The sequence below is a fragment of the Equus caballus genome, chromosome 5 (assembly GCF_041296265.1).
Source record: "Equus caballus isolate H_3958 breed thoroughbred chromosome 5, TB-T2T, whole genome shotgun sequence".
Lineage (NCBI taxonomy): Eukaryota > Metazoa > Chordata > Mammalia > Perissodactyla > Equidae > Equus > Equus caballus.
In genome coordinates, this window is record NC_091688.1 from 41,271,893 (window position 1) to 41,296,344 (window position 24,452).

The 24,452-nt window shown below is 37.7% G+C and overlaps 1 protein-coding gene across 9 annotated transcripts in view; it reads left to right on the forward strand.

Moving 5' to 3' along the window:
• ASH1L (ASH1 like histone lysine methyltransferase) overlaps window positions 1-24,452 on the forward strand; it is a 209,511-nt gene that overhangs the window by 143,985 nt on the left and 41,074 nt on the right. For all 9 annotated transcript variants that reach the window (XM_070268055.1, XM_070268056.1, XM_070268061.1 and 6 more), the window contains one exon: window positions 1,241-1,335. In XM_070268055.1, the coding sequence (XP_070124156.1) occupies window positions 1,241-1,335 (95 nt within the window). The remainder of the gene's footprint in view (window positions 1-1,240; window positions 1,336-24,452) is intronic.

Here is a 24,452-nt window from a genome sequence, read left to right on the forward strand (position 1 = left end):
TAGAACACGACCTGAACTCAATGAGTGCTCAGTAACTGTTGAATAAATAAATGAATGATCCACTAGAAAGAATCAGTCTTCAAATTTAAGAACTTGAGTTTCTACAAATAACTTACTTCTTTGGGCCTCAATTTTCTCATCTGCAAAGTGTATATTAGTATACCTATTTGTTACAAAATATAATAGACTAGACTTGTTTTTTAAAAGGGAATATATTGTAATTCATAGATACAAGAAATATATCAGCCTTACCTTATTTATTGGAGCTTTAAACAAAATAAAATCAGAGTAGACTAAATGAGGCTCTCCTGAAGCCCTTTTTTCTTTCCTTGTTTTTCTCAATTCCTTTTCTCCTTTTTTTTCCCCCTTCCTAGTATATATTTGTGAAATCTCCTGAGATTGATTTCATACCAAACATTAGGAACACAGACCACTAAAATGAGTGGTAGAGGGCCGGCCCAGTGGCACAGCAGTTAAGTGCACACGTTCCACTTCAGCAGCCCAGAGTTTGCTGGTTCAGTTCCCGGGTGTGGACATGGCACCGCTTGGCACGCCATGCTGTGGTAGGCGTCCCACATATAAAGTAGGGGAAGATGGGCCCAGATGTTAGCTCAGGGCCAGTCTTTCTCAGCGAAAAGAGGAGGATTGGCAGCAGTTAGCTGAGGGCTAATCTTCCTCAAAAAAAAAAAAGAAAGAAGAGTGGTAGAGGTAAGCCTATAGGGACATTGTGAAATAAAATAGACTAGTGAGTGAGTAGGAGTTGAACAAGAAACTGAGATTTTCTTCTTAAATCTCCTTACCAGCCACTAAAATTAAGTCAAGTCACTTAACCTCATAGAGCATCTGTTTTCAAATCTGTAAACTAGAGCTAACATTTCCTCTTACCTGCTTCACAAATTGTTATAAATGATAATATGTGAAAGTACTTTTTAATCTATAAATTATTAACCAAATCTAAGGTAATCATTATGATTAGATCTGAAATTTAGGTTCCTTTTGCAAAACTGCTAGAGAGTGCTAATGAGGCTCTTTCTTATGTCTAATTCCTAAAAGCAATTCCAGAAATGTAAATTTTAAAAATATATGAAAGTACTTGGTATCCCTCCCCCCAAAAATAGGCATTTAAGGTTTAAGTCACTGATAAAACAAATACTCTTGATAGAGTCATCTGTTTTCTATATTTGACCACAGGAGGAAATTTCATTGCCTCTGACTGTTTTTAATTCTTTTCTGACCACAGCCCAAAGAGCCGTTTGATCCAATTAAAGAAAGAGAAGCTGGAATACACTCCAGGAGAGCATGAATATGGATTATTCCCAGCCCCCATTCATGTTGGTGAGTACTCAGTATACACAATATATTGCTGACAAGAAATGGTATTTCTTGAGTGTAGGTGAAATGTATTTGTGCTCTTATTATTTCCACATTTGCAGTGGGGTCAACTCTTTTCTTTACCATTAAATTTATACTCATCTGAAGAATTCTGCAAAATCTTCGCTGTCTAGGAGTCAAAATGATATAAGCCTTATTCAGCAGAGTTTAAATAAACAACACTGTCTGTAGCATTTGATTCTGTAAGTATGTCATCTAGGAAAACCCACCTATTCATCACTTCAGTTTCAAATGTTTTCCATGTTCAAAAGGAGTGAGATGATTTATGGATATGTAATAATCAAAGGAATGGGGCCCACTGCTTTTCCTGATCATTTATCTGCTTGAAAATTTATCCGCTTGAGCAAGTTTAATCTTTCTATTTACTCTAGAAAAAAAATGTCAAGGCTTGGTTTACCATGTGGGTAATAGTACCTTCTAGGATCCTACTGTTGACCTTATCAGATAAGTAAAAGGTACCTAGAAGTCATCCTAGATTCCTCTCCTTCTTTCAGTGCCTCATCCAATCCATCTCCAAGTTCTGTTATTTCCATTCTTGAAATATATCTTACTTCTCTCCAAATTCCATTGCCATCACTCAAGTCCATGCCACTGTTGTCTTTTGCTCAGACTACTGCAGTAGCCTAACACATCTATCCACTTCCATTCTTGCTCCCTTCCAATCCACTCTCCATACAATAAAAAGAGAGTAAAAACAGAAGTGAGTTTATAATTTAAACTAGATCATACTTAAAACCTTTCAGTGGCGTATCATTAGAGTAAACTATAAACTCTTTACCTTGACTCTTAAGAATTACGTGATCCCTAACTACCCCATCACTCCCCATCTATCTGTGCCCATCTTTCCCTTATTCACTGTATTATGTCGTGGTGCCCTTCTTTCAGATCCTAGAATATACCAAGCTCTTTCCCACAAGAGGATCATTATGCCTATTATTTCCATTGCCTGAAAAGCTCTTCAAACTCTTTTCCCATGGTTGGTTTCTTCTTATCCTTTAAGGGTGAGCTTAATGTCAGTATCAGCTTAAATATAATTTTCTTTAAAATTGTTTTCCTGATTGTTCCATCAAAGAGGGTCCCTCCCTTTATTCTATATTGCAGCACCATGTTCATTTCTTTCTGTAATCTATAGTTACTATATTTGTTTTCTCATTTGTTATCTGTCTCCCTATTAGATTATAAGCTCCAAGAATGCAGGATCATTTATCTTCCTTATTCCTTTTTGATTTTCCAGTGCCTGGTATGTAATAGAATTTAGCAGATATTTGTTATACAAATGAAAGAAAAGGAGAACTTAGAATAAATGACAGTTTTTTTTCTCAGGAACGACTTATTTGTGTAGTAGATATTGATCCTATGCTTTATCGTATTCTCTTCAACTATGACTCTCTTGACCCTCTTGACTATGGGGCTCTTCTCTGTGTTCTGGTTATCTAATCCCCTTTTTCTCCCTATAGGGCCCAGCACCAGCAGTGTATTTAAAGCAGCAGGTGTAGATAAGTTCTGCAATAAAGATTATTTTGCTTTAATTATTCTGTTTCAGGTGGCTGGAGAATGGTTTAACTACAACATAGAGTTACAGGGTTTAATTCTCACCTGGATAACTGTACTAGTGCTTACTTAGTGAAGGTGAGAATAGAATCCATGTTCTCTGGGCTTAGTGCCAAAGTTCTTTTGAAAGAGCCTTTCTTTTTACTAGTGAGGTCATAGCAATGGGAGCAGATTCTCAGCAGATTTAGCTATTTCCTAGAACCTACTAATGAATAGACTGAAAATAAGAGGTAACTTAAAAGTCCCATTTAAAGGAAAACATGACCATTTTGCTCTTATGGTTTTGTCCTGGATGGGAAATTGGCTAACTTAGATCTTGGAATGTTGCTCTAACTATTCAAGGGGATTGAAAGAGTGATTTAGGGGCCTGCCTGGTGGCACAGCAGTTAAGTTCACACGTTCCGCTTCTCAGCGGCCTGGCGTTCACCGGTTCAGATCCCGGGTGAGGACATGGCACCGCTTGGCACGCCATGCTGTGGTAGGTGTCCCACATATAAAGTAGAGGAAGATGGGCACGGATGTTAGCTCAGGGCCAGGCTTCCTCAGCAAAAAGAGGTGGACTGGCAGTAGTTAGCTCAGGGCTAATCTTCCTCAAAAAAGAAGAAAAAAAAGGAGTCAGTTAATTCCAAGAGAGACAGGAAGAATAATAGATAGGCCAATATTTCTGTCACATCTCTGGCATAAATAGTGGTTAAGAGGTCTAGAATGGAAATCTCTTAATTTAAATAAAGATTTTATCTCTAAGTCCCCACTTTAGTCTCTCACTAACACTGATTTGTACTCAGCTGTCTGCAGAGTGAATAAATAACGGGAAATCCTATCCAAGCAGTGGTCTTTTTTCCTGTGAAACAGGGCTTAAAATCAGGCTGTTGCAGGATAGAATTTTTTTTTTTGGACAGCGTTATTTTAGTGTTCAAATGATGTTTTGTGATTAGGATAGGGAGGGAAGGCCAGTCATTTGTTTTGAACAGGTCACTTCTGGTATCTTGTAAACAAAGAGGATGACATTGAGTCAGCCAGACCTAGGTTCATCTCTATCTTTGCTATATTAGTTATGTGAGTAAAATAGTTATATAAATAAAATAATAATGCATCTTACCATTGATGGAGTCACTCAGATTCAGTAAATGGAAAATAATGTTTATTTTTAAATGTTTAACTAATGAAATCAAGTTTCTTTATTTCATTAGAGAAATGCATTTCAAATAAAATTTTTTTATGATACTTATTTGTCAAATAAAATTTTTTTATGATACCCTTACATTTATAGTAGATTGATTTTTGACAAGAGTGCCACAACGGTTCAGTGAGGAAAGCATGATCTTTTCAACAGATGGTTCTCTGATAACTGGATATACACATACAAAAGGATGAGGTTGGACCCCTGCCTCACACCACATAAAAATATTAAAATGTATCATTAACCTAAATATAAGAGCTAAAATCATAAAACTCTTAGAAGAAAACATAGGAGTAAATCTTCATGACTTTGGATTAGACTGTAATTTCTTAGCTATATCATGTGCAGCAAAAGAAAAAAGAGACAAACTGGACTTCATCAATATTTAAAACTTTTGTGCTTCAAAGAGAACCATCAAGAAACTCAACAACCCAAAGAATGGGAGAAACATTTGCAAATCATATATCAAGTAAGAGACCTGTATCTAAAAATCCACACATATAAAGAACTGTTAAAGCTCAATAATGAGAAGATAAACAATACAATTTTTTAAATGGGTAAATGATTTGAATAGACATTTCTCCAAAAAAGATAGACAAATGGCCAATAAGCACATGAAAAGATGCTCATCATCATTAGTCATTAGGGAAATAGAAATCAAAGCTATAATGAGATACTACTTCACACCCACTAGAATGGCTTTAATTAAAGGATTGACAAGAATGTGAACAAATTGGAACCCTCATACATTGCTGCTGGGAATGTGAAGTGGTATAAACCTCTTTGGAAAACATTTTGGCAGTTCCTCAAAAAGTTAAACATAGAGTTGCCATATTACCAATTCTGCTGATAGGTATATTCCCTACAGAATTGAAAATATATATCCACGCAAAAACTTACACACAGATGTTCATAGCAGTCATATTCATAATAGCTAAAAGGTGGAAGCAAAGCAACCCAAAATTCCATCACTGGCTACATAAAATGTGATGTATCCATACAATAGAAGGTTATTTGGCAATAACAAGAATTGAAGTACTGAGACATGCAGTAACATGGGTGAACCATGAAAAACTGTAGTATATTAAAGGAGACAGTCACAAATATGTGAAATAAGACAGTCTTAAAATGCCACATGTTTTATAATTCCATTTATATGAAATGTTCGGATATGATTCCATCTATATGAAGTGTCCAGAATAGGCAAATACATAGAAACACAAAGTAGGTTAATGGTTTCCAGGGACTGGGGGTAGGGGAGAATGGGGAATGACTGCTCATGGATACAGGGTTTCTTTTGGGGATGACAAAAATGTTCTGAAATGATGTTGGTTTTATTAGTTAGACGTCTCCAAGGAAACAACCAATAAGCTATATATAGAGACAGATTTATTTTAAGGACTTGGCTCACACAGTTGTGGAGGCTAGCAAGTCCAAAATATGCAGGGTAGGCCAGCATCCTGGAAACCCAGGAAAGAGTTAATGTTACAACTCAAGGAGTCTGAAGGCAGTCTACTGATAGAATTCTCTCTGGGGAAATCAGTCTTTTTTCTATTAAGGCCTTCAGCTGGTTGGATGAATCTCACCCATGTTATAGAGGATAATCTGCTTTGCCTCAGAGTCTATTGATTTAAATGTTAATCTCATCTAAAAAATATCTTTACAGGCACATCTATAATAATGTTTGACCAAATGTCTGGGTATTGTGACCTAGCCACGTTGGCACATAAATGAACCATTGTGGTGGTGATGGTTGCACAACTCTGTGTACTAAAACCCACTGAATGGTACACTTAGAAAAAGTGAATTTGCCAGCCCAGTGGCACAGTGGTTAAGTTCACACGTTCTGCTTCTCCGCGGCTTGGGGTTCGACAGTTAGGATCCCAGGTGTGGACATGGCACCACTTGACAAAAGCCATGCATGCTGTGGTAGGCGTCCCACATGTAAAGTGGAGGAAGATGGGCACAGATGTTAGCTCAGGGCCAGTCTCAGTAAAAAGAGGAGGATTGGCAGCAGATGTTAGCTCAGGGCTAATCTTCCCCCCTCACCTCCAAAAAGAAGTATAATGATTACACAATGCAAAAGAAAAATTTTAATGCTTTGAGCCTCATGATCACAGGTACTTTGCAATGTTAATTTAAGCACTTTTTTATGTAGTAGGAGGATAGATTATTCAATAAAAGAATTTCAAACAAAAAATATATTAAGATAAAATTCTCTGGAATAAGTGAAATAGAAATAATGTTCAATGATAAAAAGAAATGATTTAAATCTCTAAGTAAACAAGAGAATATTCCTTTTTTAATGAATAATGGTATTGAATCTTTATGATATGCAGATTCATCATTTTAAAATGATATAACCAGATATTACATTATTTGCAACTGTTTAAACTTACACTTAAAAATGCATAAGTCATTGAGGCCGGCCCGGTGGCATAGTGGTTAAGTTTGCACACTCCGCTTCACTGGCCCAGGTTTGGCTGTTTGGGTCCCAGGTGCAGACCCAGCGCCACTTGTCAAGCCATGCTGTGGCAGCATCCCACATAAAATAGAAGAAGATTGACACAGATATTAGCTCAGCAACAATCTTTCTCAAGCAAAAAGAGGAAGCTTGACAACAGATCTTACCTCAGGGTCAGTCTTCCTCACCATAAAAAGAAAATGTATAAGGAGATTCATAGTTTTTCAAAATTCTTCTGGGGAATATGGGACTGAAAAATTGGAAGATGTGGTCTTTCACATTTGGCTTCTGGAATCAGGCCTTGATTCAGATTTCGTCTCCACCAAGTATTATTGATGTGACCTTGGACATGTTGACACATCTCAAGTCCTGAGATTCTTTATTGTAAAATAGAAATTAGCATAAATATTAAATAAAATAATGCATATAAAATACCTAGTACCTAACACATAGTAATCATTCAGTAAAAGGCAGTTGCTGAATTGAGGTTGTTTTTGCAGTAGATTATCAGTCAACAAGAATATTATAGTACATAGACGCTCCTTCTATTGACTTTGGCACTTATTGTTAAATCTGTCATGATACCCTCTTCTGCTGAGCTCAGAAAAGAATTCAGAATCCTTCTCAGCATAGCTCTTGACAGTTGCCACTGCCAGTCATTCAGACTTATGCCAAATCTTGAATGCTTTTCCTAATATAGTGGCAAGAATATAATCCTTATGTGTAGAAAAGAATTAAAATAGCAGACCTAAGACTTCTATTCTTAGAAAGACCTGCTGGCAAGGTTGACCACTGGCTGGCATCTGGAAACTTGAATAGTTAAACAATTCCCTCTATTGGTGAAAAACTTTCCTTAGATGGTAAAAGTGTCTTACTGTGCCTACTGTGTATAAACTGTATGGTTTCAGCTGAACACCTGCTTTCATTCTAAGAGTCTGGAATTTAGGTACATTCTAGGCAGAGAGTACCTATATATCAGCTGCTGATTAAAATCTTGGGCGCTGAGTTTCTAATGAGCTTCCTTGATAGACAGTATTTCACATGTGTTGTCACAGTACATTGCCAATGATTGCATCTTATGTGACTCTGCTAGGAGAGAACTTTTGAAAGCTTGTGCCTGGTTTCCTCTAGATGTTGCCCAATGCAGTTTTTCCCTTTACTGATTTTGTTTTGTATCCTTTTGCTGCTATACAGTATAGCCATGAGTATGACTATATGCTGAGTCCTGTGAGTCACTAAACTTGAAGGTGTTCTTGGGGACCCTTGACACACCTTAGAATCAAACACATATAGACTCCTCTTCCCATTCCACTCTTGTAGCTGGATGATCTTGAACAAGTTACTTATTGTCTCTACATCTCAGCATCTCCGTCTATGTAGTGAGACTATTTCCAATCTGAATTGTGAGGATTAAGTGATATTTATTTTGTACTTCCAGAGGGAATACCCCTTCACCTTGATTTACTATAACCAAGTACTCAATATCAGTGAGAAGAGCAAAGCCATCCCATTCATTTCTAGAAAACTGAGGTATAAGTAGAAAGAAGGAAATAATAAAGAATATAAATCAATAAAATGTTAAACAGGGGCCAGCCCCGTGGCCAAGTGGTTAAATTCATGCGCTCCGCTTCGGCAGCCCAGGGTTTTGCCGGTTCGGATCCTGGGCGTGGACATGGCACCACTCATCAGGCCACATTGAGGCGGCGTCCCACATGCCACAGCTAGAAGGACCCACAACTAAAATATACAACTGTGTACCAGGGGACTTTGGGGAGAAAAGGAAAAAATAAAATCTTTAAAAAATAAAAATAAAAATAAAGTGTTAAACAGACAATAAGGAAAGAAAGGTTTGAAAAGAGCAATAAAATTGATAACCTCTAGCTGCACTGATAAGAAAAAATAAGAGATGACAAAAATTACCAGTATCCTTACTATAGGTCCTACAGTCATTAAGAGGCTAATACAGGAACATTATGAATAACTTTATGCCAGTACATTTAACAGTGTATATGAAATGCACAGATTCCTTAAAAAATGCAACTTAAACTAATCCAAGATGAAAAAGAACATCTGAATAATCTATATCATTTAAAGAAACTGAGTTCCTTACCAAGTCCTTTACATAAAAAATTCCAGAGCTAAATGTGAACTCTGCTATATATTTGAGAAAGACATAACATGCAAACACTTTCAGAAAATAGGGGCGAAACACTTCCCAACACTTTTTATGAAGCTAGTATAACCCTGATACAAAACCTGACGAAGACATTAGGGGCAAAAAGCCACTACAGAACAAAGTTGATTATAAACATATAGGCAAAAAACTCTTAGCACTAGAAGGAAATTTCCTCAGTCTTATAAAAGGCGTCTACAGTTAACATCATACTTAATGGTGAACTATTGAATGCTTCCTCCTAAAATTGAAAAGAAGATAAAAATGTCCACTCTCACTACTTATGTTCGGCATTATCCTGGATGTTCTAGCCATTGTAGTAAGTCAAGAAGATGAATAAAAGTCATAAAGATCAGGAAGGAAGAAATAAAACTGTTCTGTTTGTATATGACATGATCATGTATGTGGGAAATCCAAAGAGGTGCACAAAAAAGCTGCTACAACTAGTAGTAAGGTTACTGGAAACAAAATCAGTATATAAAAATCAATTGTTTGCTTACAAAACTAAACATACTCTTAGCATACAATCCAACAATTTCACTCGTTGGTATTTACCCAAAGAAATTGAAAACTTGTGCCTATGCAATAATGTGCACACAGATGTTTATAGCAGCTTTGTTCATAACTGCCAAAACTTGGAAGCAGTCAAGATGTCCTTAACTAGGTAAATGGATAAACTGTGGGACATCCAAACAATGGAATATTATTCAATACTGAAAAAAAAGAGAGCTATCAAGCAATGAAAAGATATTGAGGAACTTTAACTTCATAGTACTAAGTGAAAGAAACCAATCTGATAAGGCTGTATATGGTATGATTCCAACTATATGACATTCTGGAAAAGTCAAAACTATGGGGATATTAATAAGATCAGTGGTTGCCAGGGGTTGGAGGAGGGAAGGATGAATCAGCAGAGTACGGAGGATTTTTAGGGCAATGAAACTAACTATTCTATATGATACTGTAATAGTGGATACATGTCATTTTACGTTTGTCCAAAGCCATAGAACATACAACACCGAGTGAATCTTAATATAAAATATGGACTTTGGATAATAATGATGTGTCAATTTAGGTTCATCATTTTTTAACAAATGTACCACTTTGGTGGGCAGTGTTGATAATGGGGTAGGCTATGCATGTTTAGGGGCACGAGGTATATGGGAAATCTCTATACCTTCTATTCAGTACTGCTTTGAACCTAGAAGTGCTCTAAAAAATAAAGTCTAGTTTTTTAAAAACTAAAGTAATTAGAATTTAATTTATCCAAAAATAGGCAAGACCTTTATACTGAAAATTAAAACATTTATCAGAGAAGTTAAAGATGACCTTAAATAAATGGAGAAAAATGCCATGTTCAGAGATTGGAAACCTCTTGTTATATTCAGTGCAATCTAAATTATATTGCCAACAGGCTTTTCTGTAAAAATTGATATGCTGATTCTGTAATTTTTAGGGAAATGCAAAGGACCCAGAATACTCAAAGTGATCTTTAAATAAAAAGATTGGAAGACTTACATTATCTAACTTAAAGAGTTACTATAAAGCAGTTTGATCAAAACTATGGTTTTGGCATTAGTCTTGACCTATGGAACAGGATAGATAGCCCAGAAATAGACCGACACTTTTGTGGTCATTTGATTTGGACACAGGCACTAAAGCAGCCTATGGGGAAAAGTAACATCCTTTCAACAAATGGTGCTGAACAGTCAAACGTTCATATGAAAAGAAACTAAACTTTAACACCTACCTCATACCATACACAAACTTGATTTAGCATGGGTCACAGATCTAAACATAAATGCTAGAATTATAAAGCTTCTAAAAGAAAGCATAGGATAATATCTTCAAGACCTGTGTGTAATTAAAGGTTTCTTAGATAGGACACAGAAAGTAATAACCATTTTAAAAAGTACTCACAAATTATTCCTTGACAAAATGTGAAAGTATTCATTAAAAGGCACTGTTAGAAAAACAAATAGGGCAAAAACTGGGAGAAAATATTCACAAATTATATGTATCCTGAATATATAAAGAACGGCTACAAATGAATTTTTTTAAGACAACCCAATTTTAAAATGAAGATTTGAACACAGACTTCACCAAAGAAAATCTACAAATGGCTAGTAAACACATGAAAAAAAAACTCAGCATCATAACTCATCAAGGAAATGCAAATTAAAACCACAATGAGATACCACACACAGCCACAGAGTGCCTAAAATTAAAAATACAGACAATACCAAATGTTGACACAACCAGAATGTTTATAAATAGTTTTGGGAATGTAACATTGTTTAACAACTTTTTTGAAAGCCCTGGCAGCTTTTGTAAAACTAAACATACACCTACAAAAGAGAAATTAGTATATGTGTCTGTAAGCTTCATTCACAATAGCTGTAAACTAGAGATAGCCCAGGTGTCCAATAGAAGAATGTATGGTAAACAAACTGTTGTGTATTCATACAGCAGACTATTAGCCAGCAGTAAGAAGGAGCAATATTTACAGTTGACATACATCTGCTTCAGGGAAGATGAAGTAGAGGTACTTTTCCCTGTTCTGATAAGTATGAGTAAAAACAAAAAGTTGTGTTAAAATATCATATGTCCTAACAAACGTAAGACTGAGTGGCGGAGAGAAGGCAGCCAACCAACTAGGGACCTCAGGACTGAAGAACTTCATGGTGATGAGTGCCCTGGATTTTCTTTTTGGCTCACATATCCCAAACTTGAAGCTAAAACAGCTAGCAATGTGGAAATGCCATTGGGCATAAACCAAGCAAAGAAAAGCCTGCTTTTTCTAGCCAAAGGACCACGAAATGGGCAATTTAGCAAGACAGAAAACTTTTAGACAGTATCCTTCATACCCTAGCCAAATGTCACAGAGAAAATGATTGTCCTACTCACACTCATACCAGCAAATGCCAAGTCGGGAGCTTCAACTTCCATCCCACCTAGCAGTAAAAAGGTGTCCACCCGTCCCCACCCACTGGCGTAGTGTTAGAGGAGGTCTAGTAGAGAGTCAGGACTTTTACCATCACCCAGTAATAACGTGGCCACTCCCACCATCCCCTAGCAGTAAGAAGGAGCCCCTCTCAACCCACCAACACTCAGCTTTCATTGGAGGCTGAGTGGGACATTCTAACTGGCAATAGCAAGATAGCTTCCTCCCTCCTCCTGCTAAAACAGTTCTGGAAAAAGCCAGCCAAAATAGAAGATTTATATAAAATCCAGAATCTCATAATACATAGTACCTCCAGTACTATGTTGAATAGGAGAGGTGAAAGTGGGCACCCTTGTCTTGTTCCTGTTCTCAGAGGGATGGCTTTCAGTTTTCGTCCGTTGAGTATGATGTTGGCTGTGGGTTTGTCATGTATGGCCTTTATTATGTTGAGGTACTTTCCTTCTATATGACACAACGTTTTTTAAGAGCTGAAACGAACACTGTCAAACCAGAGTCCCATACTCAGTGAAAATATCCTTCAGGAATTAAGAGGGAATCAAAGCATTCTTAGATGAAAGATAACTAAGAGAATTTGTTGTCAGCAGATCTACCCTATAGGAAAAGGAAGTTTTCTGATCAGAAAAGAAATGAAAGAGAAGGAAGCTTGGGACATCAGGAAGGCAGAAAGAATACAGTAGCAAAAATATGGGCATATCCAATAGGTTTTCCTTCCCCTTCTGAGTCTTCTACGTAATTTTTTAATGGATGTAGCAAAAAATGTTAACGCTGCTGTTTTGTTAACAACTTAATGAGGCATAATTCACATACTCTACAGTTCACCCATTTAAAGCATACAGGGGTTTTTGGTATATTACATTATTAATTTTTTTAACATGGTAAAATATACATAGCTTAAAATTTACATTTTGACCATTTTTAAGTGTGTTATAAAGGCATTTAAGTACATTCACATTGTTTTGCAACTGTCACCACTGTCCATCTCCAGAACTTTTTCATCATCATACTTGAAACTCTGTACCCATTAAATAATAATTTCTCATTCATCCCTCCCACCAGCCTCTGGTAACCACTGTTCTTCTTTCTATCTAGGTGAATTTGACTATTTGAGGTGCCTCATGTAGTGGAATCTTAGAATATTTACACTTTTGTGTCTGCCTTATTTCACTTAGCATAATATCTTTAGGGTTCTTCCATGTTGTAGCATATATGAGAATTTCATTACTTTTTAGTGCTGAATAATATTCCCCTGTGTGTGTGTGTGTGTGCGCGTGTGTGCGCGCACATGCTCCACATTTTGTTTATCCATTCTTCCATCGATGGACATTTCTGTTGTTTCCACCATTTTCTAATTGTGAATGATGCTACTATGAACATTAGTTTACAATTTTCTGTTGAGGACCCTGCTTTCAATTCTTTGTTTATACCCAGAAGTGGAATTGCCGGATCATATAAGTCTATATTTAATTTTGGGGGAGCTGCTATACTATTTTCCACAGTGGCTACACCACTTTATATCCCCACCAGCAATTCTTGAAGGTTTAATTTCTCCACATTCTCAAGAACACTTGTTGTTTTCTGTTTTTTTCCTAATAGCCATCCTAACAGGTGTGAAATAGTGTCACATTGTGGTTTTAATTTGGTTTTCCCTAGCGATAAGTGGTGTCGAGCATCTCTTTGTGTGCTTGTTGGCCATTTGTATATCTTCTTTAGTGAAATGTCTATTGAAGTCCTTGTCCTTTTTTCTTTCTTTCTTTCTTTCTTTTTTTTTTTTTTTTTTTGGTGGGGAAGATTGGCCCCTGAGCTAACATCTGTTGCTAGTCATCCTGTTTTTGCTTGAGGAAGATCATCACTGAGCTAACATCTGTGCCAGTCTTCCTCTGTTTTGTATGTGGAGTGCAACCACAGTATGGCTTGATGAGCAGTGTGTAGGTACACGCCTGTGGTCCAAACCCACAAACCCCAGGCCACTGAAGCAGACCATTCAAATTTAAACACTACAACAGCAGGCCAGACCCTCCATTTTTTAACTGAGTCATTTATCTTTTGTTCTTGAGCTTTAGCAGTTCTTTATGTATTCTGGATATTAATTCCTTCTCACGTGTGTGAATAGGAGAATATCTTTATCCTGTGGATAAATTTAATTACAGTAACTACCATAGTGGAGAGAGCAGCTCTAGTAATCAGGGTTGAATGTGGTTGTTTACAATAAAATTACAGATTTTTAAGTAAGGTTTAGAATGAATCAAAGGGCATAATTTGGTGGACAGGATTCAGTTTTAGGTGGGAAGAATGACACATGAGAATGTAAAAATGGAAGGGAACTGATTGTGTTTACAAACTGTGCTGGTACAGCTGTTACAGGTGACAGTATGGAGGATCCTCAAAAAATTAAAAATAAATCTACCATAGGATCCAGCAAGTCCACTTCTGGGAATGTATCCACAAGAAATGAAAACACAAACTCGAAAAAATATCTGCACCCCCATGTTCATAGCAGCATTATTTATAATAGCCAAGACATGGAAACAACCCAAGTCTCCATCGAGGGATGAATGGAGAAAGAAGTTGTGGTAGATATAAAATGGAATATTATTCAACCATTAAAAAATGAGGAAATCCTGCCATTCGAATGGACCTTGAGGGCATTATGCTAAGTGAAATAAGTTAGACAGAGAAAGACAACTACTATGTGATTTCACCTCTATGTGGAATCTTAAAAAAAAAAAAAAACTCATGGCAAAAGGGGTCACATCTGTGGTTACCAGAGGTGAGGGGAAGGGGGAGTAGGAGAAAGGTGGTCAAATGTGCAAACTTCCAGTTACAAGATAAGTACTAGGAATGTAATCTATAGCGTGATGACTATAGATAACATTGCTGTATGACGTGTGAAAATTGTTGAGAGTAAAAATCCTGAGTTTTCATTACAAGGGAAAAAAAATTCTTTTTTGGCTTTATCTTTTTATTGTATCTATAAGAGATGATGGATGCTAACTAAACTTACAGCAGTAATCATTTCACAATATATGTAAGTCAAACCATTATGCTGTACACTTTCAACTTATACAATGGTGTATGTCAATTATTTCTCAGTAACACTGAGGGGAAAATAAACTAGTAAACCAAGCAAAAAAAAAAAAAAAAACCCAGAAATTGTACTTAGGAAGAGTAGAATTAAAGACATAGTGAGAAAAGGTGATGATATTGCTTAATAGGGTTAAAAGAGAATAATAAGTGGAGTACCTCAAAGCTTATCCCGTGGAATACATATTTCGTCCACTTACTCATTCAGAAAATATTTATTCAATACGCACTCTTTGATCAGGCAGTTTTCTAGATGCTTGGAATACAGGATGCATCAATAAACAAAATAGGTGAACATCCTTGCCTCTGTGGAGCTGTTATTCTTCCACTGGCAGAAAAAAATCACAATGTACCTTTCTTTTGGGGTCTCTTGTTTTTCCTGAGGCTGACAAAACCAAAAACCTGAATTCTACTGGTGTTTTGTTTACTGAAATTTAAACAGTTTCATTTTAGTGTCTTTGATCATTATAACTCCCTTGATGGCGTGCATTTCATTCAACCATTACCAGTTTCTCTCAAAGAACTACCACTACAGCTTTTCTTTGGGGCATATTGGCAGCATTTACATAGAATAACAAAGAGAAAATTAATAATTCCTGTCTATTTGTAGAGTGATATTATAATGCAGTACTCAGATTATATATAAACAATTTGAGCTTTTTATTGCCAGTCACCTTACTCTTACTTTTTAAAAAAGGAAAATTTTTGGCAGATTTTAATATATCTTCTTGAAAAGGAAAGAGACAAAGCCATTGCTATATTTCTTCTTTTTGTTGAGTACCTCCCTCTCCTTTGTTTTCCTCATTTGCCTAGCCTCTGTTTAACTGTAGAGTGTTTTTGTAGAGATGTTCCACTTCCAAGTCCTGTTGTTCGTTTCCCCTGCATATTAGGATTTTTTTTTTTTTTTTTTTTTGAGGAAGATTAGCCCTGAACTAACATCCGTGCCCTTCTTCCTCTACTTTATATGTGGGATGCCTACCACAGCCAGGTTTGTCAAGCTGTGCCATGTCCACACCCGAAATCCGAACTGGTGAACCCCAGGCCGCCAAAGTAGAACGTGCGCACTTAACCGCTGCACCACCAGGCTGCCCTCTAGGATTGATTTTTTGTGAAAGAAGATTGCCATGGACTTTCTCCTTTTAACTTTCAAGGTCAACATAAGCTTAGAACTTCTGTAGTCTCTTCCTTAAAATGCCTTTGTTGCCCATAAATTCTTTTTTCTTTTTCTTTTGTTTTGGAGGGAGTGAAGAAGATTGTCCCTGAGCTAACATTTGTTGCCAATCTTCCTCTTTTGCTTGAGGAAGATTGTCGCTGAGCTAACATCTGTGTCAGTCTTCTTCTGTTTTCTGTGGGGTGTCACCACAACATGGCTTGATGAGCAGTACTAGGTCTGCACCCAGAATCCGAACCTCTGAACCCCAGGCCACCAAAGTGGAAGGCACAAACTTAACCACTGTGCCACTGAGCTGGCCCCTCAATTTTATTTCAAAGAGAAAATTAAAGTATTTCTTTATTCCTTCCCTAGTGATAAGTGGCAGGCCTTGAGATCTCAAGATTCTAGCACACAATAAGAAAAATCTGCAGAAGATATGGTTTCATCTGATTTTCAGATGGATAGAAAGTGATTTTTATCCCATTTCTTAAATGAGGATTAGCTAAAGAATAATTTTTTCCAAATGAGGAACTCCTGAATAGGTTCCCTTGAGGTATCATCTCCGCCAGAATTTGATCAAGGAAATCACTTTAGGTGAGTCTCACTTCTTAGAAATGAAGTATAGTCCTGGGCCACATAATGGAACATTTCACTCAACGACGAACCACGTATACAACAGTGGTCCCATAAGATTATAATGGAGCTGAAAAATTCCTATCGTGTAATGACATTGTAGCTGTCGTAACATCATAGTGCAATATATGACTCACATGTTTGTGGTGATGCTGGTATAAACAAACCTGCTGCCCTGCTGGTCATATGAAAGTATAGCACAGGGCTGGCCCCGTGGCATTGTGGTTAAAGTAAAGCGTGCTCCACCTCAGCGGTCTGAGTTCATGTGTTTGGATCCCAGGTGTGGACCTATACCACTTGTCAGCCATGCTGCAGCAGCATCCCACATACAAAATAAAGGAAGATTGGCACAGATGTTAGCTCACGGCTAATCTTCCTCAACTGAAAAAAAAAGAAGGGGGGTAGATTGGTGACAGATGTTAGCACAGGGCAAATCTTCCTTGTCACAAAAATATACACACAAAAAAATAAAAGTATAGCACATACAATTATGTAAGTGTGTAATGCTTGATAATGAACGACTATGTTACTAGTTAATATATTTACCATACTATACTTTCTATTGTTGTTTTAGAGTGTACTCTTTCTACTTATAAAAAAAAGGTTGCTGTGAAATGGTATGGCATGGATAGCAGAAGATGTGTAGCAGCCTTATACATCTCGTGTTACTGCTCCTCTTGATTGCATCATTTTCTCATTTTCTCTTGTGCTTGATTTAATCTTGTGTTGTTTTGTTCATCATGGCCCCTAAGCATTCAAAATCCACTGCTAATGTTGCCAGTAACAGGCCATGTCAAGTTATTGACCTGGAAACTCAATTAAAAGTGATTAAGAACTATGAAGGTGGAAAACCAATGATGGTTATTGCTTGCCAGTCAGGCATGTCTCATTTCACCATAGCTGTGATTTTGAAGAACAAGAACAAAGTGATGGAAGCTGTTAAAGCATCTGCTTCATTGAAGGCAACGAGACCAACAAAAATTTGAGAAGAGCCTATATCAGACATGAGAAACTTCTAATGACCTGGATTGAAGACCAGACACAGAAGCGTATTCCTCTCAGCACTATGACTATCATGGCCAAAGTGAAAATTTGTTTGCAATGTTGAAAAAAATGACTGACCTGACCAGAGTGGGGTTTTTTGTTGTTGTTGTTGTTTTAAAGATTCTATTTTTCCTTTTTCTCTCCAAAGCCCCCTGATACATAGTTGTATATTTTTAATTTTGGGTCTTTCTACTTGTGGTATGTGGGACCCCGCCTCAGTATGGCTTGATGAGTGGTGCCATGTCCGTGTCCAGGATTCGAACCAGCGAAACCCTGGGCCACTGAAGCAGAGTGCGCAAACTTAACCACTTGGCCACGGGTCTGGCCCCTGACCACAATATTGAATTTACTGCTAGCTATAGGTGGTTTAAACAATTTAAAAATTATTAATTACATAATGTGAAAGCAAGTGGTGAGTCTGTGAATGTTGATGTGAAGACAGCTAAAGAATTTTTGGAAACTCTTAGATAAGCTGATCGTGGAGGAAAATTACTTGCCAAAGCAAATATTCAATATGGATGAAAACCCCCTATTCTGGAAACAGATGCCTGAAAAGACTTTCAGCCATAAGAAGGCCAAGTCAATGCCAGATTTCAAGGCTTTTAACAACAGGATAACAGTCTTATTTGGGGGCAGTGTTGCATTGAAACCTTTGTGATCTAGCATAGTGAGAACCCTAGGGCCTTGAAGCATTGCCAGTGTACTACAAGAGCAATAATAAGTCATTGCTCCTTTTCCAAGATGCCTCCTGAGTTGCTTTGCCAGCAAAATGAAGACTTACTGTTGGGAGAATAACATACCTTTCAAGATTTTGCGTATTGTTGATAATGCTCCCAGACATCCTTGTTTTATTGGTGATCTTCATCCCAATGTTAAAGTGGTGTTTCTCCTTCCAAACACCAACTAGTGGATCAAGGAATTATAGCAGCTTTTAAGGCCTGCTACTTGAGTAGGACTTTTGCCCAGGCTGTTGCTCCAACTGAGGAAGAAACTGGGAAGACACCAGTGCACTTCTGGGATTACAACATCTATGAGTATATCAAGAACCTTGCTTGGGCTTGGGGTGATGTCACCAAGGAGTGCGTGAATGGCATCTGGAAGAAGACACTCAAGAGGTCCATCCATAACTTCAAAGGATTTACCAAGGATGAGGAGATTGCAAAAATCAACAAGGCTGTGGTTGAGATGGCAAACAACTTTAACCTGGATGTGGATGATGATGACATTGAGGAGCTCCTAGAGGTGGTTCTTGAGGTATTGATTAATGAGGAGTTCTTGCTGGAAGAGGAACACAAAGCTGAAGAAGAGGCAAGAGAAAAGGAAACTGTGGAAGAAGAAAAATCCCCAAGAAAATTCAGAGTGAAGGGTTTGGCAGAAGCTTTTGCAGACTTCAACAAGCTCTTTAAAAAATTTGAAAACACAGACCCCAATACCAAGAGGTTTTCATCAATAGAACAGAATGTTCACGGTGTATTATCTGCTTACAAGCAAGTCTATGAGAAAAAAAAAAAGAAGCTAAGCAAATCACCATAGACATATTTCTGAAAAGAATGGACACAACCTTAGGAAGAGTCTCAGGCATGTCCTTCAGGAGGTATTCCAGAACAAGGCATTGTTATCACAGGAGATGACAGCTTCATGTGTGTTATTGCCCTTGACCTTCCAGTGGGACAAGATGTGGAGATGGAAGACAGTGATATTGATGGTCCTCACCCTATGTGGGCCTAGGCTAATGTGTGTGTCTGTGTCTTAATTTTTAACAAAAGAGTTTAAAAAGTAGGAGTGACGTCAGTTTTCCCAGTAATCTCTCCCCTCCAACATACAGTGAAAAGGACATTCATACCCCAACAGAGGGCATCCAACCACAACACAAAAAACGTTGGAGAGGGGCCAGCCCTGTGGCCGAGTGGTTAAGTTCACGTGCTCTGCTTTGGTGGCCCAGGGTTTCACCAGTTCAGATCCAGGACGCAGACATGGCACCACTTGTCAGGCCATGCTGAGGTGGCATCCCACATGCCACAACTAGAAGGACCCACAACTAAAATATACAGCTATGTACTGAGGGCATTTGGGGAGAAAAAGCAGGAAAAAAAAAGGTTGGCAACAGTTTTTAGCTCAGGTGCCAATCTTTAGGGAAAAAAAAACATTGGAGAGACACATGCAGCCATACAACAGAGGGCAGAGAGGCTGGAGCCCCCCCTCAGAGGAGGTGGAACAGGGTAAGAGAAAACTTTGTGATCCAGGGGCCGTGGGTGGCCTCCAAGAAGGAAGGAATTGGGACGGACATTCGTTTGCGGGAACATCAAGGATCCCCAAGGGCCCTGGCAGCCTAGAGGGAAGCCCTCTACCAGGGCAGAAGCTCTCATTGGGGCTGACCTGATCAAGCTAACATCCCAGGAGAGCAGATAGCAAGAGCAGTGGGAGAAAACCCTGGGACTACACAGGAGAAGCACCCCTCCCCCTGCCCACCCAACACCAGCTCCCACACCTGGGATGTGGGCTGAAGGCAGAGGGCTCAGAATACATGGCTCTTGATCCCCACCCAGTGGTGGTAGGAGTTAACTGCAACCAGATAACACCAGGATGTGAAAAAACAGAGCCACTCCCACTAGCAATATCAAACATTATATTAGATCTCCAGAACAGAGAGAAAATGACAAGTACCCATATATCAGTCCTGAAGACACAGAAATATGTAATCTAAATGATAAAGAATTCAAAATAGCTATCATCAAAGAGAACTCAAGTTAAAAGAATGTAGAGAAACAATTCAACGAGTTCAGGAGCTACTTCACAAAAGAGATTGAAATTATACAGAAGAAACAATTAGAAATATTAGAGGTGAAAGGCACAATGGAAGAAATAAAACAAGATATCAATTCCCTGAATGCTGGAGCGGACATCATAGAAGAGTGAATTGGGATACTTGAGGATAGACATGTTGAAGTGCTCCAGATAGAGGGGGAGAGAGAACTAAGACTAAAAAGAAATGAAGAAAGTCTCTGAGAAATATCCAGCTCAATTAGGAAATGCAACATAAAAATTATAGGTATTCAAGAAGGAGAAGAGAAAGGCGAATGGAGCTGAGAGCTTGTTCAAAGAAACAATAGCAGAGAACTTCCCAAACCTAGGGAAGGAGATGGAAATCTATGTTGAGAGGCTACCAGATCTCCTACATATGTCAGTGTAAAAGGACCTACTGCAAGGCATATAGTAGTGAAACTGGCAAAAGTGAATGACAAAGGGGCTGGCCAGGTGGCAGCCTGTGGTTCACTGGTTCGGATCCTGGGTGTGGACATGGCACCGCTTGGTACACTATGCTGTGGCAGGCATCCCACATATAAAGTAGAGGAAGATGGGCACGGATGTTAGCTCAGGGCCAGTCTTCCTCAGCAAGAAGAGGAGGATTGGCTGCAGTTAGCTCAGGGCTAATCTTCAAAAAAAAAAAAAGAAAGTGTTCCTTCCCAGAGATATGATAGTTTAGCATATACCCTTTCAAACTTTTTCCTCTATGGATAGCTGTTTTTTCCCAATATTTTATTATGAAATTTTTTAGCATACAGAATGTTGGAAAAACTTTACAGTGAACACACAATATCTCATCACCTACATGTTGTCATAACATTTGACTTTATTTGATTTATGTATTTATCATATATCTATCCATCTGTTAATCCATCTTATTTTTGGATGCACTCCACAGTAAATTGCAGTCATTGATATACTTTCCCCTGAACATTTCAGCATACATGTCAGAAGCAAAACCTCAATATTCTGTTTTTGAGAAAGATTAGCCCTGAGCTAACATCTGCTGGGCCAGGCCGCCAAAGCAGAACATGTGCACTTAACTGCTGCGCCACCAGGCCAGCCCTATAGGTTTTTCTTTTGAGGTGAATTTACGATCAATAAAATGCACAAATCTTAAATGTACATTTGCTGAGTTTTTCAAAATTTTCATACAACTTGTGTAACCCAAACTCTTCTCAAGAACATTATCATCACCCCAGAAAGTTCCCTCATGCCCTTTCCCAGTCAGACCCCACCATATATAGCTATTTAATTTTTTTCTTTTAGATTTTTTTTTTCCCTTTTTCTCCACAAAGCCCCCCAGTACATAGTTGTATATTCTTCGTTGTGGGTCCTTCTAGTTGTGGCATGTGGGACGCTGCCCCAGCATGGCTTGATGAGCAGTGCCATGTCTGCGCCCAGGATTCAAACCAACGAAACACTGGGCCGCCTGCGGCGGAGCGTGCGAACTTAACCACTCCGCCACGGGACCAGCCCCATATAGCTATTTAATTTTTTTAAGTGTTTAAAAAGTGAGCCCATAGTTTAATATTATTCTGTAAACTTGGAAAATATGCTTCCATATAAGTAAATGTATGCCTCATTTTGTTTTAACAGTTGCATATCTCATCATTTAAATGTACCAAAGCTTTACTTCCTCATTGGTTAAAGCTTTAAGTTGTTTCCACATTTTCATTATAGACTTTGTAGTTATACATTTATCTTTGATTCCCTTTGATTCCCTCTCAAGTGGCCTCTAGTCTTCTATTAGCTGTACTCCAGAATCTTGTTATATTACTTTAGCTCCATACGTTATTTCTCTGTAGATGTACTTGTAATCCATGCTGCTGTATCATCATATTTGTCAAATGAATAAATTCATTATACATTACGTGTTAACATAAATAGCATTTTTTTAATGAAAAATAGCTTTCCCCAAAAAATTTTCATGAGAAAAGTGACTTTACATTTTTCCAAATCTCTTTAATATCTGGCTTAATATAAGACAGCTGGATTTTCTAATCTGTTTTTGCATTCGATCTGTTGTGGTGTTATTTTGTTAAGGTGTTACTTTGTTTAAGTACATGAAGAAATCTGACATCACACAGATAAAAGTTGTAAAAGAGAGGAATATTTTAATAATTTCATATATTGTAGATATTCTTCTTTGGTGTTGTAGCAAAAACATAAATGTAATAGTTCCTTAAAGGTGCATTGCAATGTGCAGTATGAAATCAATGAACTTTTTGTATTCTGTTACATTAAAATCCATTGGTCTCTCTTGCAATTTAAATGCATTTTTTACTCATGTGTGATTTTATCCCTTCATGCATTGGTCATTGAAAAATCCTGATTCACTAAATTATATTGTTCTTTCATTCCCTCTATGGATCCAAAACAGCTCACTTTTGTTAATATTGCCACTTATTTCATAAGAACAAGTTAAGTATTGGGAAACTGAGAATCTCTTGGTAGTGGACACAAGTTTTCCAAAATTCCAATGGTTGCTTTAAACTCAAACATATTTTCATAGTTGTGTTTCTTCACTTCACTCATTTTCAGTTCCTAAGTTGAAATAATCGTCGTTTGTCAGTTCTTTCCAGTAAAAATAGTGTTCTGTGAAAAAAGCAACTAGTTCAACTCACTATTCAGATGTTTGCACAAGTGCAATTCCTTGAGACAACCATCATACCTCAGTACGCAGCAGAAGTACTTTCTGCGTACTTCCATTGTGTCATGCGGAATATTAAAAATTTTGACTTGTGGGTCAAGATTTAATATAATTTTTGCTACTTCATCAAGAGCTTTCCTGTTTTTTTTTTTTTTTTGAGGAAGATTAGCCCTGAGCTAACAGGTCCTGCTTATCCTCCTCTTTTTGCTGAGGAAGACTGGCCCTAAGCTAACATCCGTGCCCATCTTCCTCTGCTTTATATGTGGGACGTCTGCCACAGCATGGCTTGCCACGCAGTGCCATGTCTGCACCCAGGATCTGAACCAGCAAACCCTGGGCCACAGAAGTGGAACGTGGGCACTTAACCGCTGCGCCACCGGACCGGCCCCAAGAGCATTCTTTTTTTTTCTTTTTTTTTTTTTTTTGCTATACCAATTTTTTTTTATTGAGTTATTGATAGGTTACAATCTTGTGAAATTTCAATTGTACATTAATGTTTGTCAGTCATGTTGTAGGTGTACCACTTCACCCTTTGTGCCCACCCCACCTTTCCCCTGGTATCCACTAAACTGTTCTTAGTCCATAATTTTAAATTCCTCATATGAGTGGAGTCATACACAGATTATCTTTCTCCCCAAGAGCATTCTTAAATGATACGGGCATAGTTCATTTGTACTAATTTCATTCTACTAGTACAATTTTGTGCCACTTGCCTTGATTCATACTAAGGTGCAAGCAGTTTTAGCCAACATTGCTTTTGCACCATTAGTACAAATGACAGCATAATGAAAATGGCATATAACATCTTAGTAGTGTTAGTAAACTAGTTTTGATCTCTCATATCCCCCTGGGGTTAGCAGAGCACACTTTCAGACCTGCTGGTCTAGAGACACAATGATAGGACAGATATCCAGCTAAAAAAGAAAAGTGTAAGTCCTGCAAGAAATAAGTCTAGCATTCTAGCACTTCAAGAACAGCAAGGTCATTTAGAGTAAGGAAATTGAAGAGGCCACTTTACAGTTGAAACGGGGCTTGGAAATTGGCTTTAAAAAGTAGTAGTATTTAAATTGGTAGTGAAGAAACATTAACAGATCATAAATTTGCGTGTAAATACGCTTGAAATATTTTACTTCTATTATCCCTAATATCAGGGACTTCTGTTTTAGAAAGCTCTTATTCTTCCCCTTTTTATAGTCAACCTTAGATTGTGTACAGTAATGGAGAGAAGCTACCAGGTGCTCTAGTTAATAATTTTAATAATCGAACAATTCTTAGTATTTAGTTTGCTTCGTAATGACTTTGTGTATTTTTGGTAGTAAATTTGCTGTGTTAGTTGTTTTATATAAGTTACTATTAAA